At 43.4% G+C, this 24,353-nt stretch overlaps 1 protein-coding gene across 5 annotated transcripts in view; it reads right to left on the reverse strand.

Annotated features, from left to right (window-relative positions):
- Window positions 1-22,117, reverse strand: part of Itk (IL2 inducible T cell kinase) — a 64,368-nt gene extending 42,251 nt beyond the window's left edge. For 4 of the 5 annotated variants that reach the window (NM_010583.3, NM_001281966.1, NM_001281965.1 and 1 more), the window contains exons 1-2: window positions 21,875-22,117; window positions 433-537 (exon numbers count right to left, since the gene is read on the reverse strand). In NM_010583.3, coding sequence (NP_034713.2) covers window positions 433-537; window positions 21,875-22,012 — 243 coding nt within the window. In that variant the 5' untranslated portion in view covers window positions 22,013-22,117. The remainder of the gene's footprint in view (window positions 1-432; window positions 538-21,874) is intronic. The other variant, NM_001281968.1, reaches the window with a different exon arrangement.
- Between the last annotated feature and the right edge of the window lie 2,236 nt (window positions 22,118-24,353).

The raw sequence follows: 24,353 nt of genomic DNA on the forward strand, positions 1-24,353 counted from the left end.
CTTTGAAAACTATTGCTTATTTAATACCACTTAACCCTCATCGTCATTTATATTTAAACATTCGCTTTCTGCAGGTGGCAGAAGCAACCATCTCCAGATGTTTTTCAGATTGTGAAATTTCAGAAACCCCAGGCAAGAGACAGGAATTAGGACCTCTTCAAGGCTGGGGCTGTAGTAAGTGGCAGAGGGCTTACATAACATGTGGAAAGCCCCAGGTTCAATTCCCAGCACCACGGGAAACCAAGAACCTCTTCAAGAATCTATGCCTTTGTGGAATGAATGAATGAATGTCACTGGTTGGAAGAACACAAAAGCCTGCCTGTGGGCTTGGTCTAAGCTCTCCACATGGGGGAGAGTCACCCTTTGTCCATCTTCCCTTACAAGAGCTGAGGATTCTAACCATGGTCCAGGCTGTAGTCCTGATGGGCTTACCTGAAAAGGGTATTTATAGTGGCACGGGATGCTAATGTCACTCTTGACAATCTCCACACACTTGATTCTGGAGAGTTCAATGGAGCCCTTCAACGTGCGCTTCTTCTGTGAGGAGATATTACATCCACTTAAGTCAGACAGGAGACACTGTTTTCATGTCAATTGTTTCCAGAGAATTACTACTGAGACATTAAGTCCCTTTAAGTGAGAGAGGAGAGGATGCTCTAATGCTGATTGTTTCCAGAAATTTACTATTCAGAAATTTTCCTTCCCTTTGTAAGCCAGCCTCAGTGTTCCCAAACAAACATCCCAAAGTTGCTTCCTGACTCCGTCTGAAAGGGACTCCGTGCAAGCTCTTGGGAGAAGGGCCTTTAAAGGGTCATGATGGTGACTGCTTTTTCTATTCAGTTAGCCTTAGTGTCACACACCATGGTCCTATTGACATAGCAATGTGTGTAAAACTCATGGCTGGGCTGAGCTATGTACTCGGTGGGAGCAGTCATGTGTATGACAACATTCCCTGCTCTGTGATCTCTATGAGCTAATTAGTAATTGTGCTTAGGCTTGGCAGGATAGTGAGACATACTGTTCGTGATGTCTTGGCCACATCTGGCTTTCCCATGCCCCTAGGTTATTCAAAGTTCTACAGTAACACCTCGGTACCATACTCCTGTTCTGTAACTACCTTTGGCCAGCCACTTGGCCCTTCCCCATAAAACTGTTCTGGTCCCAGGCATGTGTCCTTTTGGAGCTTACTAGATGTGTTTTCTGAATGACTGATGGTATGTTGTTTGATAATGATGTTCAACGTTTACCTGTGTACAAATGCCATTGTCCTTAGGAGATGGGCCACCTGACCCAGTGAGACAGATTCTATTTATGGGACTATCCTCTCTAGGGAAAATGAGTTTGGGAAATGCCTTTGGATGGCAGAGCCTTTCTTGGGTGCCTAGAATATGGTTGCCATCGAAAACAGAATTTTAGTCAACTACGGAGTCATCTGTGAAACACGTCATTCAATTGCATTCTTTCTGAAGGGGTAAAACCAGCACAACAGAGGCAGGGCGGGGTCCAAGAGGCTTTGCTTGTCTCTTGTTAGCTCCACAAACTTGGGTGGTTCATCTAACTTCCAAGAACCTTTTTATTTGTTTGGTTTTGTTTTGTTTTTTGGGTTTTTTTGGTTTTTGTTTTTTTGGAAACAGGGTTTCTCTGTGTAGCCCTGGCTGTCCTGGAACTCACTCTATAGACCAGGCTGGCTTTGAACTCAGAAATCTGCCTGCCTCTGCCTCCCAAGTACTGGGGTTAAAGGCATGCACCACCACTGCCTGGCTCCAAGAACCATTTTATTCATAGCTCATGAGGACAATTCTTTCCCCTTCGGGTTGACTGGAGCATAAGGTAGGAGGGTGTCACTACACTGCCTGGCTTGTAACAGGGACATTTAACAAAGGGCACTTTCAAAAGAGGTTGAGGAAGGACTGGCTATTGCAAGAGAACTGTGACACAAGAGTAGACTTGGTTAGCACTGGGGATGGTAGCACCAACAATTTCTCCAGAACTGAAATCAGTATTCAGTTCTTTTTGAGCCTCTGCCTGGGAACCAGTCCTCATCTTCTAGCTGAGACACAGAACAAATGAAAACAATCAAGATGTGAGAAGCAGACCCTGTTGAATGCAGGGTAACTTTGTGGCACTTCTTTCCCAATTTTCTTTGCAAATAATATTTTTTAAAATAGAGAAACATGCATATTCACAGTTACAAATAAAATAATATGGAAAATTACATGTGAAATAAATATTTATAGGGGATGCGTTATCCGCCCCCTTTCATGATCCTGATGCAGTCAAGATGAACAGTTTGTTTGTTTATATGTGTATTTTGCGAGTGCACACATGTGTGTGTATGTGTGTGAGTGTGTGTATGTGTGTATGTGTGTGTCTGTATGTGTGTGTGTGTGTGTGTGTGTGTGTATTTGTGGAAATGAGATGAGCTCCTCAACTGCTCTCAACCTTAGGTTTTTGAGGCAGAATCTCTTACTGAACCTAGGACCTGACTAGCTAGCCCATGAGCCCTTCCTGTCACCATCTCCCCAGTGCTGGGATTATAGGCTCACACTGCCAGTGTTTTCTATATGGTTGCCAGGGGATTGGAACTTGGGTCATTGTGGCTACATGACAAGCACTTTACTGATGGAGTCGTCTCCTCGATGTATTTATCTTTCCCTAGAACAATTGCTGGATACATAAAAAAAAACAAAAACAAACAAACAAAACAAACAAACAAACAAACAAACAAAAAAAGAGCCTCTGATTTACATATTGGCCTCACAGTAGCTTTGGCAATCTAGTTGTGTTAAACTCCAGCTTCCACAGCTAGAAAAGAGGCCCCATGTGGCCCATCACTGAAGTCCTCAGGAGCCATGGTGTGTACATCAGAACAGAAGTGCACAGAGGTCTGTCCATCCTGTAACCATTGCAGTCCCTGACCACTGGTGAGCTGATGTCGCTTCGTGGCTGACATCGTTTGTCTCCTTCTTGGAGAGCCTGGTAGAAGGCTCAAGGCAGAATCCAAACAGCTCTGGCTAATGACCCACCTCTCTCTGAAAACTACTGAGTTCCATGGCACATTCTCAGTGCCTAGTGCAGTGGTTGATCCCTTATGGTGCTTGGCTAAGACATCACACTGGACTCAGTTTAAACAATCCCAATTACATTTAAAGCTAATCTATTTGGCAATTCTGGAAATGTTTGTCGAAGGCCAGAGATGAACAAGGCACCACTCTGAGTCCAGTAAACAAAGCAATGAACATTGTCCACTCTCTCATGGGGGTCATAGACAGGCCTCACTAATGACGAGTTCACTTTCAGTTTCTGACTTCACTGTGGTGTAAAAACCATACTCCATAGCCAGACATAGTGGTGCACGCTTGCGATCATAGCACTCTGTAGGCTGAAGGAGAAGCACTGGGGGTTCCAGGCCAGTCTCAGCCACATGGCAAAAAATAAATACATAGCTTAGCACTGCAGTTATTCTAGTATTTAAGAAACAGGCAGGAGGATTACTAAAAATCTGATAGCAGCCTTCCCTACATAGTGAATTCTAGGCCAGCTGGGGTCTACACAGCCAGGTCATACCTCAAAAAAATTAAAGCACTTATCAATCAATAAAAGAAAAGAAACGTATACTTCAGGATTTGGACTTTACTCTTCTTCTAGGCCAGTGATGTCTTACATGATTTCACTGTCATCTCCTCATACTTCTGGGCAGAAGGCTACAGCTACTGAGCTGCCACGTGATCATGAGTGGCCTCGAGGCTCTCTGCAGTGAGCTGCACTGCTAGGCTGTGGATTTTGTAGGCCAGGTGTTCATCTCACAGTAGGTTAATAAGGATCTCCGTGTAACTCCTTCATACATTTGGAAGATCAGAAAGGCAACGCAAGAGCCGAAAAGACTATGGTATAGGTAGATGTCACGAGGACAGGCCTCTGGAGAGAGGGTGCCCCCAACAGACCGGGAAGTCTAGCAGGGGTTGTCTGTGACCAGATAGGGGTGAGCACTCTCTACAAGGTGGGCCACTAGAGCAGAGTGCTTGGCAGAAAAGTGCTGATTAAGCATCTCCTCGTAGTTAGGTCATAAAGTGCAAGGAAATGTAGCTGGAGTCAAAAATAGGGCAAAAGTTCTATGTGAATTCCGAAGCAACAGTGTCTAATAAGGATGGAAGTAGAATGTGAACTGTACAGGCAATTTCAAGTTTTCTAGCTGGGCACGGTAGCCTCTATCTACAATTCCAGCACTTACAAGGTCGAGGAGGGGTAATTTCTACAAGTTTAGAACCAGCCTGGGCTATATAACTAGGGCTAGCCTTCTCAAAATAATTTCACTTCTGTAAATATGTTCAGAAAAGCAATAGCAAATAAAACTAATTTTGATTTAAACCCAAACATCTCAATTATCATCACATCAAACCGAGCATAACATCGATCGGCTGCGTCCCTCTTTAGTCTTAACCTTTGAAATCCTGTGCTTTCCGCACACTTCAGCTTGGACAGCATATTTAAGCACGCAAAAGTCACGTGATTTCCAAAGAGGAGTCTTCCTTTCTGTTCCGAGGGTTCCTAGTATCCATTCATTCCACACATGGGCTTGAAGAGACATCTGTGCCTTAACCGTCATTCAGATGAGTCTTCGCGGTCAGAGAGACCTGGCTGTCCACCACTAACCTCATTTTCAGTCTCTGGTAACTGCTTGAGTCTCCTCTCCAATCCATCTGTCCTATCAGTCTCTCTGGAGACCTTGACAGTAGCTCTCCCTGAATTTCACAAGATTGGATCTGGGAAACAACAGGCATGCTTGGATGGTCCCTCCCTAACTGGTCAATGGGAGCAGTGGGTCAGGAGCTAAACACAGTTCGGTCTCTGGGAAATGATGGTGGCCTGTAATCTTCCCAAACAACTGTGCTATTTCTGAAAAACATCAGGGTGAGGTCTGCCAAAAAACAAAACAAAACCACGAAAGTCACCAGAAGAGGGAGAGACCATGTCAGCCTGTCCCCACTCTTCCTTGTTTTCTGGCTGTCTGCACCACACAAGGTCGCAAGACTTTGGGTAGCATTGTCTCTTTTCTTGCCATGTTCAAAGCTATACCAACTCAGGAAATAACGTCAACAGTTAACAAATGGAACTTTGTGAAGTTAAGGTTCGGCACAGTCAATGAGTACAGCTAACTGAATAAAGAAACAGTCTCAGAGAAAATCTTTGCCAGCCGTACACCTGACAGAAGACTGTAGAATACATAAAGAACTGAAGAGTCCCCAACCACAGAAATGTAAACAAACCACCCAATACATGCGACCACTAAATGAACATCTTGTCCCCAGGAGAGAAACTCTGATGCCATTAAACACATGCTCAGCTTCACTGTCACAGAACTGCAAATCGAAACTTTGTTGTGATTCTATCTTAGCCCAGTCAGAATTTCCAACATTAGAGAGACAAATCAAAGAAATGCAGGGGAGGGGGTGGCAAAAGAGAATTCTTATAGAGTGCTGGTAGGGATGTAAACTAGTTCAGCCACTGTGGAAGTCAGCATGGTGCGGTCTCTAGAAACCAACAGTAGGCCTACCACACAAGCCAGTGATTCCTGAGCATTTCCCTGAAGGACCCTAAGTCACGGAGAAACTACACAGCATTATTGACAACAACTAAGTTATGGACTCACCAGGGTGTCCATCAACAGTGGGAAGGGGGAAGACAAGACCCTAGAGAGACACAACAGAACATTTGTTTTCAGCTACAAAGCAAAACAAAGTTATGCAAGTTGTAGAAAAAAATTGATGCAATTGGAGACAACCCCAGTAAGCCAGGCTCAGAAAAATAAGGTTGTACGTTTTCTCTCATATGCAGTTCCTGGATTTTATGTAGTCACATAAAATCGTGTGTGCATTTAGGAAATGAAAGTAGAAATGAAACTGCAGAGAACAAAGGTGGTGGAGGAGGGGTGGGAGGAGGGGACGGTTGTGTGCATGCACACCACACAATATATACTTGTGTGAAAACGTTCTCACAACATACTACCATGCACAACAAATAATGGAGAAGTTTTAAAATTATAACAAAACCATAAGGACATAATATTTTAAGGAGTGTTGCCTTGTCCCATGTGTTTATAGAGATAGCTTATGGATCAAACACAATCCAACCGGGCTTATGTACAAAACTGCACAAAGACCGTGCAAGTGAATTTTAGGCCCTCTTTTTGAATCAATAGTTTTTATAAAACAGAATTGGGTTTTGAGTTTCAGGGAGAGACGGGGGAAAGTAACAAAAGATAATCATATTTTAAACTCCTTTCTACACTCCACTGCACTTAACATGACCCAACAAAGTGCTGTTTCTCCAGTACATAGATGAGAAGTTTGAGTTTCAGGAAGGCCAGCTTCCTTCATTCATAGTGAAGAGAAACCTCCGACTGTCATACCTGCTCTTATGCTCACAGAAACCTTTCATTACCCAGACTCAGGGCAGGCTAGTCGCATAGCCCATTTCTCCCAGCCGTGGCTCAGTGCGGTATTGTCTCTGCTGCACTGGCTTGTTCAGAGCTGGGTTTGGGTGATGTTCCCTGATTTCCCAGCATGACAGCTCCTTTTGTGCCGTCACTCCTTGTGGCGCACAGTGGATACATCAATATGAAGTTACATGCCACACACCCTCAAGAGGACATTTATAGGTACCTGATAACAGAATTTCTACTTTGGTAGGGCAGAGCGGAGGAGAAGGGATGTCTTCATGTCAGGCAGGGTTCAAACCCTGGCTCGTTCTTCACATCCTTAGGCCAAAGGTTTCAACCTCTTAGTAACTTTGAATTAAAAATATTTTAAAGAAGTATTTACGTTCAGGGTGGTTTTGCCAGCAAGAGCAAAAAGTGCTCGTAACTGCTGAGCTATCTTTCCAGTCCCTTTGATAGCTTGTTTGGACAAAAATGGCAAATAATGATTTCTCAGATAACTCAGAGGATAGGAAACACCTACATAAACATGCCGGTGAATTGAAATCATTCGGGTGATGAACTGTCACTCAAATGCTTCTTGTCTCCTCTCTTCCTTCCTTTCCTTTCCCTATCCACAAATAAAGCCTGCATCCTCTTGTCTTTCTGGGTCCATACTTTGCATGAACGTTCTTTTAGGCACCTAGGTAATCAGGAAACATCACTGGGGAAGACGGCAGCCACACTTAGCTGGTGAGAAGGAAAATTGTGACAGCCGGAGTAGTTTTTTTTTTCCCTAGTAATTTGTAAAATTAGGATAAAGCCACAGAAGCGGTGACTTCCTGGCCTCCTGAGTGTGTCTCTCTGTTGGCCCACCCTGGTGTCAGGCTTTGAGAAGAGCCACCAGCAGCATTCTTGATTCTTAGATAAAAATCAGGATTTTAACGGGGCATTTCAAGGGACTTGCTCAAGGTCTCATTCAGGGCTAGGTTAGCTAATGCTCCATCTGAAAATCTGCAGTGGTCCACGGCATTCAACCTGGCATCGTGTGAAATAGAGCTTACATGACTGACAGGCGGGCACTGCTTTCCCCAAGGTTAGCTTGAGAGTTTTTCTCCATTATTGTTTCGTCTTCTGTGTGGTGCTTGCTCGGGGCAACCCACACATTCATCTCCATTCAGGTGGTAAACTGAGACCTGGAGAATCAGGATTGTCGTGGTCCCTACAGTGACAGTAACACTGGACAGGTGGGTGCAGGGCCTGCTGCTCACATCTTTCCCTCAGTAGGTTTGGCCCTTTGGTGCTAAGGGATGCTGACGGCTGCCACTGAGCATCAACATGACCTGTGCTGCAGGAAGGCCCCAGGAGAAACCAGACCACTACAGTCTTGGCGGAAAAGGCGTAGTCATGTCAAACGTCAGTGCACTTTGTAACTAGCTGCGGTTGCTCCTTTCCTTTCTCCAGCCTCTCTTGTCTGAGCCCAGTTGTGTAAAGATGGAGGCCAGGGATGAGTTAAGGCAGATGGCACGGCTGCAGCACCTGCGCACTGGGGAGCTGTGCTTCCTCCCACACCTGCCTTCCTCTCTTTCCTTGTTTCCAGGAGATCTCTCACGCAGATGTTAGCAGTGGTCATCTGGCTTTCCCTTCGGGGATGCTTTCTTGCTGTGGTTTACTGTGGGGCTTGATGTGGAGAAAAGCCTCTTTTAATGCTGGCCATCTTTTTAACAGTATTGCCCCCAACTAGGCAAAAGGTGGGAATTTTACAAAATGAAAAGAGACAGAAGTATACTCTCGTTTAACTTTTGGAGGACAACTGAGGTTTCCCTAATCAAGTGATGATATTTTCTTATAAAAATATTAAAAATAGAGACCAGTGGGGTGGAGCTAAAGTTTGAAAATAAGGGGCAGAAAAAGAGTAATATATAAGAATATATAAAAATATATGTATGTATGTATTTGTATATATATATTCTAATAATATATATTCTTAAATTTATTCTTATGTTATAAGAATATATATATTCCTTATGTTATAAGAATGTATATATTCTTATGTTTGAACATTTTACCAAAAACATACATTTATTTTATTGTATTAAGTTAATGAACACAAATATATTTGTCCTGTGGGACTTATCCCATGGAAACAACTGCTAAAACGTATAAAGACATGAAAAAAAAGGATGCTCACCACAGCGTTACTTGCTACACTAGAAAATCAAGAGAGACTTAAACATTCATCAACAGGCAAATGCTTGACTTAGTTATGCTCTTCATTCAACAACTCTGGAGTCATTACCAAGGAAGAGATTTGTTCTATATAAAGGAACAAAAGCATACGTTAAGTTAAAAAAAAAAAGAAGATTTAAAGCAATGGCTGAATCCTCACATTTTTTTTTTTTTGAAAAAGATGAAATAGATGTTAGTATAGACAATATCCAGAAAGGTAATAAGGGAGGAAAAAATAAAACGATTGCAAGGTGCTAATACTGCTTTTTCTCATGAGGCAAAAATAGAAGAATTTCATAACAGAAGTAATATGTTTCTATGATACTTGAAGGAGTTTTTAAGATAGAAGCATAGAAAGAGATGAAAGGAACAATTTCAAAAGTATTTTAAAGCATCCAGAAGCATTGAAAACATATTTAATACAGCAGGGATAGATGGGTAGGAGGGAAAGGTAAAGAGGTTCAAAATGAAGAGCTGGGTGTGTAAAATGACCTCTGCCCTGGTGACCTCATAACCCCATTCACAAGAAGCTGTATCCGGGCAGTAGCAGCCATCTGCCCTTCTGTATCTTTGGATGTTCGAGGTCACGGGAGTTCCTCTGATGTTCTCCATGGGCAGCCGTTTTCTTTATTCATTTGGTTCAAGAAAAATCACGGAGTTTTAGGTGGACATGTATATCTTGTAAGTGAGGCAACAATTCAGCAATAATTTTTAAGTCCGATCCCCACTAGATAAAAAGCCAAAAACAAAAAACAAAACACAAAACAAAACAGAAGCAGAGAATGGAACAAAAATCTTAGTTTAGATCTGATTGTGAGAAGTATATGTCGCTGGACATGTTAGAGGGAGCCTGCAGTCCCAGCATTTGAGACTGAGGCAGGATCATAAACTCCAGGTTACTCTGGTCTCCAAAGCAGGACCTGGTCTCAGAAAGAACCAAGTGCCACGTGGTGAGCATAGGTCCCCCAGGTCCTGTGAACCATCTCTCGGCATGTCTCGTTTGTGACTTCTCTTCCAAAGCCTTTTCAGGGGAGGGCATGGGAGATGTTTAGTGAGTTTGGAAATGTATTACTTTATTTTATTTTTAAGCCCTAAAGAGTCGGCAGCTGATGTAGATAGGGAACAGCTTCATTGCAACTCAGGAGATCGCTTCACAGGGGCAATGTTTAATGGCGATTGTTAATTGGCCAACTGAGGAGCAGTAGGCAAGAGTGTTGCATCAGGTATGTGCGGACCCCATGAAGGTATGTGTGGAACTCTCCATGGAAATGTGTTAAGATGTGAGCTCCAGAATCAGTGGCAGATGAATAATGTTCTTCTGGGAGAGGAAAGGGAAGTTAACACTAGGCTGGTCCAAGAGCACAAGCACTCCTGCAGGTTATGAACAGCTCAATAGGAAAATGGGCAAGAGGAATCCAAATGATTCTCAAAACATGAAGAGACACTTGGTTACTATGACAACAGAAATGCAAATAAATTCCACTTAGATTATTTGATGCCTATCAGACCAGCAAAGATCAAAGCATCAGATAATGGTTGCTGAGGTTTTGAGAATAAGGTTCACACACATGGCTCTGGAGAAAGTGAGTCTTTTGTGGACAGCGATTTGGTCATTAAATAGCAACTGTACATATCTTTTTAACTCAGGAAGTCCACATCTGGTTGTTCTTTTTTTTTTTTTTTCTTCAGAGGGGTTTCTCAGCCTCTGTACTGTTGACCATTTGGGTAGGGCTTCTACCCACTGAACATCAGTAGCAATCATATCTCCAATCTCCAATGAGACTAAATGTCCATAGGCTGCCTCTAATAGTCACAGTTATAACCATTAAAAGTGACATACAGGTTATTCATTCTTGTTGCTTGTAAAAACAAAACAGAAGCACACTAAATGTATAATGGAAACATTTAATCCACATAATGAGCCATTTTCCATTCATTAAAGATGAAAAGGCTCTTTACAGAGTCTACTATGGACTTATCTCCAAATGAGGCTGCTAACCAATGGAGAGAAAAAAAAAGAGTAGTGTGTATAGATTATGCAGCTGCTATATAAAAAAAAGAAAGGAAAGAGACGGTTTTGTTTGTGTTGTATGTATATGAATATAGCATCTTGGAAAAGTCTGTAAGAAGTTGATTGTATTTGTGAACTTCTTTTACATTTTTAAGTGTGTGTGTGTGTGTGTGTGTGTGTGTGTGTGTGTGTGTAGATGGACAGTACAATTTATGGGAGTTGGTTCCCTCTCTCTACCACCTCTGCCCTAGGGCTTGAACTCAGATGTGGTAGCAAATGCCCTTATCTGCTGAGCCACCTTGCTGGCTCATATCGGTCGATGTGGGGTTAGAGAAATGGGGTTTGGACCAAGGAAGGGAAATTTTATTATTATACATAGCATTTGGTAACTTTAAAAACTATGCAGATAGATTATGTACTCAGGGAGTTTTGTAATGTCCTGTCAACACACCATTTCTGCTTCTGTCTGTTTCTGTATGGAGATGAAGGTGTACATATGGCGACGAGGAGCCTGCAAGTGAGAGATCCAGCAGGCCCAGGACATGGCCCAGGCCCCAACATTAGTCTGTTACAGAATCTGACCGGATCAATTTGAAACAGGTGAAAAAGCACCAGGAAAAGTCTTGGCCTAATGCCCCTGAGCTCTGCAGTGCATCTTTTTTTTTTTAGAGCTCAAAGGTATTTTATTTTCTCAGTATGCTATATTACTATCGATAAGAGCTACGGGATGCTTCATGGGTGCAAGGGCCAGGTGTACCTTCCCTACTGCTCTAGTTCTTTGCCCTGACAAAGTGAGGATACCCTTTCTCTTTTCATTAGACTTGCATTTCCTCAGAAAGAGCTGAGGCCAGTTTGGGGCAGCAGGCTCATTTGACCCCCATCACCCACACAGTAGAAGAAAACTAACTTCCAGAAGTTGTTCTCTGATTTCACTTGCGGACTGTGGCCTGCAGGCACCTACTGCTATACTAAATAATCAATGGAAAAAATTTCTTATCCTATGGTATTCTACACACAGAAATCCATCTTAAAACCTTTAAAAAAGGAACAGTTCTCTATTATATGTGTATTATAATGTATTTTCATTATACCTGGAGACAACTTGAATGCTCATCCATATATCTAGGTACATAAAACAAGTAAATTTATCTTTGCAACAAATGGATTGAACCATTAAAAATTCAGATATATGAGAGAGTGATTGATTAGTTTTGAGCCCCTGCATACACACAGAAGCACATTTAAAAGAATGAATGTGGAAGTAGAATATAAAATTGTCATGCATTATAAATATTTAAAATTATATTCACACAGTAATTTGATAGTTTTAGACAAAAAGCTATACAATAAGTTATATAAAATATTTTGTATCTAGTTTTATTAACTACTTTTGGTAGTATGATAATCTAAAGACTTTCTACTCTGTTTTGTGGTATTAATCAACATTGATTTAATTAAATTCTAACTTGTTTTCTGTCTTCATTGTGAGAGGATATCTGGTCCTGACCCAGGTTATAAAACAGACAGATTTCCACTTATCCTTGGTTCTAGACAAGTCCTCAGGAAGACACAATAGAGTTAAAATATGAAATAATTACAAAGCAAATTGTAGAATGAGATATCACGTGTTGGGTCACCAGCCTTGCCCCAGCTTCCTTGCGTCCTGGCCTTCCCTGTGTATAATCTGCCATCCCCACTGCAGTCAGAACAAACACTTCCAAATATAAAACAAACGCTGTTGCTGAGTGCCCTCCACCATTTGGTAGCTTCCTACTGTTGGGAGAAAGTCCAGACTTTGCTGTGTCCCACAGCGGCTCTTTAGCTTGGCTTCTGCAACCTCAAATTGCAGCCTTCTCTTGAACTATGCCCAGATTCTCTCTGTCTTTTATTTACCTTGGGTTGCTTGGCTTGCTATTCCCACTGCCCAGGATGAGATTCTAGGTTTTGTGTTTTGTTTTCACTTGACTGGCACATCCATCATGCCTCAAACTCTGACTCTGGCCTAGATATAGATTCTTTCCTAACCATACTTCCTTCCAACTCTGCCCCAGTTGCTGCTGAGGTCTGCCATAGAGCCTGCCCATGTGTATCTACCTTGTGCTGTAATGTACATCACTATGGGCTGTCTCCTCTACCTGTGTATGAGGGCAAACACCTTGCCCATGTTATTCACCACTGTCGTTGTCACGCCCACCTCACTGGTTTCGACATAGTAGGTATTAGGAAATGATTAAGAAACAATACAAATTAAAAAGTGTTTTCAGAAGGTCCTATGCAAGCTGCCAGGGGAGAGGAGGACTCGGTAGCCCTACCCAGCTGTTAAAGCCTACAAACCACAACACTGACTACTGTAGCAAGATGCACCCTTGTGCAATAGTGACACTTTCATCTTAGGAGTAATCAGCACCTGCTTAGTCGAGCTTACAGCCCGTTTCATGGGAGAGAATCCATGCGTAACACTATAAACCTAGCCAAGCAGCCAGCTGGAGAAGCATAGACCCTACAGGAGAACCTAGTATTGCCATTTTCTTAGTGTAAGTTTTAACTGTATTCTAAATACTTATCCTTATCCCTCACAGATAAGTATAGTTCCCATCTTTCATCAAAAAAGCTTCTTTTTTGCAGCAGATAGACACTATTACAGAAGTCCACAACTGGTCAGAATGCAGACAGTAAGTGAGAGTGGGCTACTCAACAAACATTGATACATCTGCAACACAACCCCTACAGCTAAGGCTCAGGGGACATCACCAAAGAGGGAACACAATTATTTTAAAAGCCTGGGGACCTGCTAGGTAGTGCTGCCTAGACATGACAAGGAAAATGCACTTGTGGACTCTCAACAACACAATTGCCTGGATAGCACAAGCATAATGAAAAAAACCAGTTGACATGCCCCCATAGATGGGGGGATTCCACCAGGTTCTACCTCTAGTAAGAGTTACTGTAAGTGACTGCTAAACGATGGAGAATCTGTTTCCTCCAGGGTTGAGTTCCTCTATAGATTGTCTAATCCCACGTGCTCAGCCCTGAACATGTTCACAGGAGCAATGCTACGTGGACTCATTAGCTTATATGTAACAATAATAATTAAAGAAGCAGCCACGGATTAGGGGAGGGCACAGGAGAAGTTGGAAGGGGAAAGAAGGGTAGACGTGATGTAGACACAGTACACAGGTATGAAGTTCTCAAAATAATAACTGAATAAAAATGGACATGAAGCTGGGATGTAATCATATTTTATTGTGTTTTTGACTTCCATTTCTCTGGTGGCTAGTTAAGTTGAGCACTTTCCCCCATAAACTTGATTATTTTGAATTTATTCTTTCTAGAAGAATCTATTCTTGTCCTTTAAGCATTTTTCAAATTAAATTGTTTTACTGTTAAAGTTTTTAAGTTCTTTAAGTAGTCTGTATGCAGATCCCCTTTCGGATGACTTAGACGAGCATGTAAATATCAATCCCGTATGAATGGCTGTAGAAATCATGTGGATACACAGTCTCATGCCGTGTTCCCATTCTGCTGGATCTATAGAACCTGCGCTGACTTCCAAGGGCAGATAGGCAGTCTACAAAGGGAGTCTATGTGCATTCAGAAGCAGTTTCCTCCCCTGGGCTGCTTTTGTGAAGCTTCTGGGCATCATGAAAGCAACCCCCCAACTCACCTCCTGGCAAAAAACACAGCCTGAAGACCTATTTTTTCTGATGTCTGCATAAATCACTGACAGATGGAAAATTTTATTATTAATAGTTAAAGAAATTAGGTAAAGATAGAGCAGGTGGCCTATGAAAATTTGAGAAGAGCTTAAGCTAACTTCCTTAGGACTCAAGTGTGTTGGACCTCTTGTTTTGACCTCAATGTGTGAGTCTTGTTTGGAACCCATAGAAACTACAGTCTTGAGTGTTCCAATTAATCCTTTCTTCCAAATTAAGTGCTCTTCTCGACAGTATTTCTCTGAGGCTGATTTTTTTTTTTTCTGCAGGAAATAATGAAAAGGTGTGCAAGTCACTCACAGAGATTCTCCTGCCTCTGCCTCCTAGGTACTGGGATTAAAGGCGTGCGCCATCACACCCAGCTTATTTGTAAGCTTTTTAAAGATGAAAGGGGAAGGTATGAGCTAGGGAAGAGGCAGAAAGAAAGGAGCAACCAGCCTTGTTGCAACCTTGGCTCTTCCAAAAGCCACTGTGGAGTCTGTGGTTGGCAGAGAAAGAACATCCCGGTAGTATGCGTTTCAAGGTTCCATTATAATCCTCAGTGCAAGGGCACCAAAGAGAAAATGAACTTGAAGCACTGAAAGTTCAGAGAGGAAGCAGATGTGCGGGAGGCACACCGAGCAAGTGTGGTGTCAAGAGAAATCAGACAGATGGGCAGAGAAGGCTCTTGGGAGCCATAGCCAGGAATTAAGTATTCTGAGCAGTCACACAGAGCTTTTAGAGAGTGGTGTCTGAGTGCTAATTTTAAAACTCCACTCTTGGTGTTGTGAGGATGACAGGCTCATATAGAACCTCAACTGTCCATGGGACCCCAGGTAGCATCAGTGAAATCACATGGGGATAAAGTGGGGAGGGACCATGGCTGGTAAAAAGTCTCTAGCAGAAAGGCTCAGTGAGTTTAAAGAATACTGCCTGTGGCTGGGCGCATGTGGTACGTGCCTTTAACCCCAGCAGCACTCAGGAGGCAGAGGCAAGTGGATCTCTGTGAATTTGAAGCTGATCTGGTCTATAGCAAGAGTTCCCGGACCTCCAGGGCTACGTGGAGAAACCCTGTCTCAAAAATCCCAAACCAGGGCTGGTGAGATGGCTCAGTGGGTAAGAGCACCCGACTGCTCTTCTGAAGGTCAGGAGTTCAAATCCCAGCAACCACATGGTGGCTCACAACCATCCGTAACGAGATCTGACGCCCTCTTCTGGAGTGTCTGAAAACAGCTACAGTGTACTTACATATAATAAAAAAAAAAAAATAAATCTAAAAAAAAAAAAAAAAAAAAAAATCCCAAACCAAACCAAACCAAACCAAACCAAACAACCAAACAACCAAACAAAGAATACTAGAGTGCAGAAGGTGTAGCTATATACCCAAAGGGAGAAAAATAAACCCAACGACTCAGGGTGAAGGGGAAAGGAACAGAGTCCAATGGTTCCCCAGAAACAGCTGTGGGCTTCTCACAGGCTTCTCTCTGACCTAGCTGACAGTTCCAACCACCCAACTCCCCTTTCTTGCTCAAGACACGGCCGTGACTATTCCTTTTGTGGAAACTTCTTCCTGTATTCTTATATCCTAAATCCTCCCTTCTGATCTTCCACATCGTGAGATTGCTTTTTAGTACGGAGCCCTTTTCTAACTGGGCTCATTTGTGCTACCCTAACTCTGCTCCATGTCGAATCTATATTTTCTTCTTCATTCTCTCCCTTTCCCCTTCTACTCCCTCCACAGGAAGAAACAAAAACAAAACTAAACAAACAAAAAGCTAATCACTGCTAATAGGCAGGAAGCATTGTGGAAACTGATGGGTATCATCTGATACTTGTCCTTATAAAGCTTCTGTCTAATGGAGCCTCACATTAGTAAATGGAGCCTCACATTAGTAAATGGGCCATTATGACTTTGGCATAGGCCCTCAGGAAAAAGCACACATTGCTATGGCAAGAATGTAATAGGAGGTTGACCCAGTCTAAAGAATTTAATGAAGGCTTCTCTAAGGAAGGGACATTTAGACCTGAACAGGTGTGGTGTGATTGGAGCTCAGAGCAAAGACAAAGAAGGACATGTGTCCTGGATGCTGGTGCCCTGGGTCAATTGGAATAATCCTGTCATAAGCATGTCTGCTTATAATGAGAACCATGCCAACCGATCACATTCACAACATGAGCACTCAGCCAGGCTGCTACGTGCAGTATGGTGGGGCAAGGTGACTGTCACAGGGGTAGCAGTACTAGATGGGACATGTGGACTTCTGCCGGGAAGGTGACTGAGGAAATGCTGGTGGGCTGCAGCCACCATGATGAATGTATTCATGCTATTTTAGACACGGAACAGAGCTCCAGAGAGTGAAGCGGGAAGAGATTTGTCCTGGAGTGTGCACAGAAGAGACAGAGCTCAGAATGTTCTTCACTGTGACAGATCTGGAGAACACGAGGTGTCACCTGTGGAACCCTTTACCGAGTAAGAGAACATGGCGTTTTGTAATAACTAGGCAGTAACGCTAACTGTAAGAAGCACCATTTACTATGGAACTGTGTGAGCTCTGGAGACATAACGGACCTCGGGGAAGTTATTTAAACCCTCTGCACTTCCTTCCCTGGTTTATAAATGAGGGTGTAAGAGTTCCTACTTACAGGATGATTATAGTGTCTACTCACGACAATCCACATGAACACACGGACACACGGGAAGTGCTCTATGCTAGTCACTGTTCAGTATTAGAAGGGTGGTGACCTTCAGCTCATTAAAAAGAAAACAAAAGGGAACATCCATGGCTGTTTCGAGATCCCATAGCATTATGTGGCTTATAACGAGTCACACTAGACCTGGTCTTTGACCCAGATCTATATGTGTTTTTGATAATGCTACTTATGGTTACAAAAGCAGGAAGGGGCCATCTCCCCACCTGTCCTCTTTCATTCAGGGATGTTGCATGGGTTAGATTGCAGCTCAGGGAAGGGGAACAGCTCTGGGCAATAGCTGGGGTAGTGATCCTAAATGTTCTTTCTGCCCCCCCCCAGGGGGTGGTAGTGATGTATTCCACGCCATAGGAAGTGTAGTAAACTTGACCCCTAAAATGCAGAGTCATTAGGGTAAAGAATCCTTCTTTCCCATAGGGCCTCTCAGAATATGACGAGGATGCATGGTGTGTAAGATGAGCATAAAGCTTGCAATATACTTCTCTTAGCTTGTGCTCTTGTGAGACAGAGAGAGCCATCAGGGCCCTGACTTTGCAAATAGGGAAATGCCTTAAAATGAAATGTCTTGTCAGAGATACTACACCTAGAAAGTGAGAGAGGTTGGATTTGAACCCAGCTCTTACCAGCTACACTGGCTTTTCCACCCTGTACTGTTTGTCTCCATCTGTGCTACCCCTTCTATCCCATGCTCAGGGCCCTCTGATTTTTCTCTTTTTCTTACGGTTCAGTTGTCATCAACCTCCCCAGAGACTATACTTACGTCTGCCAGTGGTGTGCTAGGTTTGGCTTATACTGGCCTATGAGAGCAAGCTGCTACATTTTCAGGAATTTATGATCCACACTGATTAACTGAAATGGCCAAGGGATTCCTTTTTTGAAAAGGGCTCTCATGTATTGAAGACTGGCCTCAGACTCACTATATAGCTGAGCATGACCTTGGACTTCTCGTTCTCTTCTTCTGCCTCCTGAGTGTGGGGTTGTAATTGTGCATCCCCATACTTACTTTACGCAGGGCTAGGGATTGAACCCAGCTTCATGCATGCTCAGCAAATACTCTTCTAACTGCCCTACATCCCAGCTCTATGAAGGGGTTATTTATAACAGAGAAATCAACAAACGCTACAAATCAGGGCCCCACCGCTCCCCTCTAGTAACACAGTGACTCTCACGTTGTACCAGCGTGCTACCAGGCTAAAGAACTGCAGATGCCAGAGACCGCTTTACAAGACACCGGGCAGGTCCAGAGAACATCTGATGCTGTGCTCGAATGTGAAGGGCACCCTGTGTCTTTCGAGCCACTGCTTCAGTAGCATGAAGCCCAGAACCACTTCTACAGCACAATTCATGACATATATATTTGTTCTTCATGGAAACAGCCAAGGGCTACAGAACGGATCGTTTGTCATGGAGTTGTTCTTCCCCTTTCTAATTCTTCGTTTGTTTGTTTGTTTGTTTGTTTGTTCTCTCGAGATCAAGTCTTGCTAGGTAGCCGAGGCTGGTCTGGAATCCCAGGCTGTCCCTGAACTTTCTTTTTTGTTTTGTTTTTGTTTTTTCGAGACAGGGTTTCTCTGTATAGCTCTGGCTGTCCTGGAACTCACTCTGTAGACCAGGCTGGCCTCGAACTCAGAAATCCGCCTGCCTCTGCCTCCCGAGTGCTGGGATTAAAGGCGTGCGCCACCATGCCCGGCTGCTGTCCCTGAACTTAATTGATCCTCTTACCTCAGTCCCCTTAGTACTGGGATTACAAGCAAGTGCCACCATATCCAGCTTGTGTTAGAAATGTTTTTTTATGATTCTTAAGAGGTAAAGCGGGTGTGGTGGCACCTACTTATGATCTACTCACAATCAAGACACACTGGAGGCTGAGGCTAGAAGGCTTCAAGTTCCAGCTTGGGTTATATAGTAACATTATCACATATACATCACTACCACCACCACCAACAACAACAACATCAACAAGTAAAGAGAAAAGGGTCCATGAATTTGAATGAGAGCAAGGAGGATACATGGAAGAGTTTGGTAGAGGGAAGGAAAAGCAGAAATAATGTAATTATATACTAATCTCAAAAATTAAAAACTATTTTTTAAAAACTGGTTAAAGTGTAAAATCCATTTAGAGAAAAGTCATTTAAAGGTGCGTGGCTATGCTCTCACTACGTAACATGAATTTCATGTTGCGTTCACAGAAACAGAGAGTTGATGCCATGTGACTTATTAGTTCTATGTGGGGAATCCCCCAGGCCCACAGCTCGGCACCTACCTGGCCACTCACCAATGGGGCCTAAACATATGTTATTCTATCTGCCTCTCATCTATTGGTAAGTTGTAAGTGAGACCCTGCTGAAGACAAGTGATTCTCGAGAGGTAGGCATTCTTTTCCCTGACACTTATGAGGCTAGGCCTTTCCCCCCTCTAAGTGCTTTGCTCCACATTCACGGAAAGCCTCATAGACTGGACCTCACTCCCCTCACGTGGATCTTCTAGCGAGACACCAGCAGGGAACAGAAGCCTCCTCATCTCGGTGAGCACCAAGCTAAAGCCTAAGTACTCATCAGTGCCCAGCCCCTCTAAAGATGCAGAAATACTACAACCATATGGTGAGAAATCAAACAAGCTTCGAAAAGTGTTTGTGGAGAATTAAACAAGCGTCACTGTGTCAAAAACAAAAGATTTTGAAAGAAAGAGTGGAACTTGGGGTTGCTGTCTAGTCCTTGTATTTACAAAGGAGACGAGTCTGATGGAGGACATTTGCCCAGGCTGACTCACTCAGTGGGAAGTGCAGCGACGACTTGACCCGCACCCTGTCAGGAGACATCTAGGATAGGTTAAGGTTAGCAGGGGGCCTTCCTAGAGGTGGTACGTTGGATTTTTGGCATGGTGCGCAATGGGTGAGCTTTATGGTAAGGCCAAAGAGATGTCATCTTAGGATTGCTTCTTACAACTGATATGCCTTTCCTGTCATTATGCAACTAACAGTCCCTGGGCATTAGCCCACCCTATTGATCAGATTTCCTTCAGATCAGCATAAAGATGAATGTTCATGAATTAATGCTGTTTAGATGAATTAATAATGATTCTATAGAATTCCCGATTTGATTCAAATAATTTTAGGAAGTTTTAAGAGATGGTCTTAGTTGCTTTGCTAGAAAGTTGTAATAAGGTTACAGTCAAGAATAGAATGTGCCCACTCCTCAGAATAGTAAGAAAAGGCTGCATAATAAGAAATACAATGAGCTTTTAATAATTATACTAAAAAGAGAAATAGACTTGGGACAAATTTGTGTTCAAGGAAAAACATTTAGGCCCAAGGATACAACCACAGATATGAACTATGATAAGCCAGGGCCATGTAAAAGCTTTGAACTTGTAACAAGCATATAGAATGAAACACTCCTTTGAGCTAAAATATCAACATCTTTTTGTAACTTCAAATTTGTGTAACATTTTATCTCTGAGGTAATTTTCTAAAGAAATTTTTGTCTGAGAAGGTATAAAAAAGCCAGAGGAAAGAAATTAAGTTGTTAGTTGGATAGTTTGGCTTGGGGGGGGGGGGGCTCTGCCCATCCATCCATCTATCTATCCAGATGTATATGTCTGTTTGTCTATATGTATGTTCGTAGGAGTATGTGTGTATGTAAGCATGCATGAATGCTTGTGGAGTGTATGAGACAGGTGATTGGGCCCAACAAAAATGTGAATGTGTTAACGTGCAAATAAGAATGTGAATGAAAGTGTAAATATATGTGTGAATGTATATGTGTCTGCGCATATTTGCCTGTATAAAGCATCTTAATTCTTTCGCTTCCCTTCCTCTCTGGTTCACAGAGTTAACCAGCCTAGTCAGAGGGGCTTCTGGCTGCCTGGACTGAGAAGGGTGTGACATCAATATACCATTACCTAAATCACCCTGCCGTTAGCAGCAAGTGTCAGCAGATCCAGTAGCTTCTGGCCTCGGAGTAACTTGCAGTCAAGATAGACCTAGGTTATTTTAGAAAGCAACCCTACTCTCAAAAGACCAAGTCTTGCCCCAGCCAATGCTCTTGGCCCTTGGCTGCCTCAGAGAGGACTTAGCCATGGGCTAAGCTCCCAGCACCACCCAGTGCTCCTGTCACACTGTAGTATTAACACACACTCGCTTGCTTTTGTTGTTATTGCTGTGCACGAAGATGTCATTAGACGCCTCCAGCTGAGCCGACACACTCTAGCGGGATCCCTGGTCTGCAGGCAGAAACTCTGTGTTCCACACCCCCAGTCTCCTGAGATGTTTTACCACAAAGAGGGTTGTTCCTTCCAACTTTAGAATGTCACTTTAATGGAAGTAGGACCCCATGGCCTCAGGGCAGTGATGACCATTGAGATAAGCAGAGTTCAAGTCGTGAAAATCTTACATAGGACCTCCCTTCACAGTCTAAGAACCACTTCTTTTGTAAAACAGGGAAGTTGAGCTAGGTTTCCCCTTACGTCTTAATAAGCCATAGTTAATATTTTACTGTCCTACAGACTGTAGATGCCACATATACTTCATGTTTACATAAACTTCAAGTCCTATCCACAACATTCACCACATAAGAAATGTATGAACGTTAAACCTACAGATTTTAGAATTGAAATAGCCAAATCTAACTGACACTGGAGTCTCAGAACTCTCCACATTTCTTCCGATCTCTAACTCTACTTGGTGGCTTCCAAAACACACTGTACCTGCATCCCAGGTGTTCAAGTTTATCTCAGGAATCAGCTCAGTCCAAACACAGAACAAAGTAAATAAACAAAATAAATAAACAAAATAAACAAAGCACAACGTAAGCCTTCTCATACCCCGTGGCGGTCCTCAAAGTAGGCCAGGCTGGCTTTCGTTAAGACAAAGAAACGAACTTTAAAATTCGAGGGAGAAGTCCTTCTCTTCTGTTGGGACTTCTTGATCAGCTGTTCTTCCAGGAGGATGAAGTTGTTCATGGTCCAGTTCTGAAAAGTGATGCGCCTTGGGCATCACCCCGCAGTGCGACTGAAGGAGAGGAGCAGCGGAGACTGAGACAGGATGCAGTTGATCTTTAGAGAGTCGTTCAAAGGCAACTTGCCTCTAACCTTATCTTTTCTATCAGCATCAGCCAGCCTCACCGCTGAGCTCCCTCCTCTGATGTCAAAGGCCATGACCACATCCTTTCAAAATTCACCAAGCTGGGAGGCACATGCGTACCCTTAGCTATATGGTTTGAAAAAGAAGTTTGAAGAAACCTAGAATTATAAGAGGAGTTCACTTATAATTCTTCTAGCTCCTGGTTTAGCCTTGACAACAGTTAAGTCATGTAAACAAGGGACTAAGAACAGGGATCCAGGGGTCAATGGAGCTCAGCTTGTATGTAAGTTTCCCATTGCTATTATCATGGACTGCCTGCCACAGGCTTAGTGGCTCAAAGCGCCATAGAGCCACAAGGCTCAAAGCGCCTTACAATTCTCTAGTTTAGAAGTCTGAAATGTGTCTGGTTGAGTGACAGTCATGGTGACTGTGGGACTGTGCGCCTTTCTTGCAGATCTCTAGGGGACACTGCCTCTGCGACCATCCTCCCTACTGAGGGACACTCTGGTGGCCTCTGTCTTGACTCTTTTACTCCATCTTCAAACCCCCAAACTGCAGGTCGAGCCCTGCTTGCTCTGTATTGCCAAAATCTCTTCCTCCTACCTCTGCTCCATTTAAGGATCCTGAGAACCACACTGGGCCCTTCTCACAGTGGTCGTCTAGGGCAGGCTCCCTATTTTAAGGTCAGCAGATGGGCGCTATAACTCCATTTGGAATGTAAATTCCCCTTTATCACCCAACAACACACAGTCACAGGTTATAGGGATTAGGGCATGCAGAGATCTGCACAGGGCTGTTTATTCTACCTATCGGTTTGAATTCCATCTCTACTACCTACCACTGTCCAGTGGCTTGGAATATCAGTTCCTTCATCTATGAAAGGAAGCAACAGGGGTCTTGTATGAGGCACTGCAGGGGCCCCTTTGGACACCGTTGGTGTGCCTGGCTTCCTTCTGTGTATGCTACTTCAAAAATGCAGTGTCCTGTGTCTGAACACTCTCTCTTGTCTCTTTCTTTTCCAGTGAGCGCCTATGAGATACTGCCAGCCTCGCCGACCTGCAACGTTCTCTGGGAAGCCTTTCAGACTTTCCCACATGGAATCCTCTCTCCTATTTTCCTCTGCCATAAGGACTCTAATGAGGAGGCAGGACACACAGACAGACAGCAAGCTACCTCCTTGTAAGGGCTCTTTGGGAACTAAAGCTTATCTGCCCTGTGGACAATTCACAGGGTCTGACCTTTGAGTCAGGATAATGTTATGGTGTAGAACTTATGTGACCAGGAAGTTAATAGCCAAGAAGTCCCGGGGCAGGCAGAGGCAGCTCATCAGAGAAGAACAGAGGACGAGACAAAGGGAGGGAGGCAGTACAACTTTCCTGTGTAGTTTTAGATGTAATTGCTAATTGCAGCCTCCTTTCACATCATACATTGGATGCTGCTGAATAATGAAGGCAAAAAGAGGCGGGGAGGGAAGAGGAAGAGAGGAAAGGGAAGGGGAGGGGAGGGGAGAGAAGGGATAAGCTGAGATTTTAAGACAGAAAAATATGTACAAAAGAGGTAGACTTTTTTTTTTTTTTTTTTTTTTTTTTTTTTTTGGTTTTTCGAGACAAGGTTTCTCTGTATAGCCCTGGCTGTCCTGGAACTCACTTTGTAGACCAGGCTGGCCTCAAACTCAGAAATCTACCTGCCTCTGCCTCCCGAGTGCTGGGATTAAAGGCGTGAGCCACCACGCCCGGCCAGAGGTAGACTTTTTAAACTACAGTTTGTAGCAAAAAATACTAATTTCCTTCTCTTTCCTTTCTCTAGGGTAACTGATTGCCTGAAGATTATCTGGACATCTGGGCAGCCTGCCTAAAGACGACATCGTTTTTAGCTTTTTCTGTAACTTGGTATAGCCATACAACTCTTTTCTGAACAAGAGAATATGGCAGAAATGGAAGCATCCTGGCGGGATGTGGTGCTGTGCATCTGTAATCTCAGCTCTCAGGAGGCCGTCTCAAGAAAAGCAGGGGGGTCCTTAAAGGGCATCTCCTGATCTCCTCCCTTTCCTACTACTGACTAGGGTGTCAACTTGATGGTTGGAGCTGGAAGAACTATTTTATACTACATACTGTGGAGGTTACACGTGAGAGCAATGGATCCCCGATAGGAGGAGTCTGAGGCTGTGATGACCACAGATCTGGTCACTCACGCTAGCAGTGGAGTGCCTCTTCACACTTC

Source organism: Mus musculus, chromosome 11 (genome assembly GCF_000001635.26).
Source record: "Mus musculus strain C57BL/6J chromosome 11, GRCm38.p6 C57BL/6J".
NCBI lineage: Eukaryota > Metazoa > Chordata > Mammalia > Rodentia > Muridae > Mus > Mus musculus.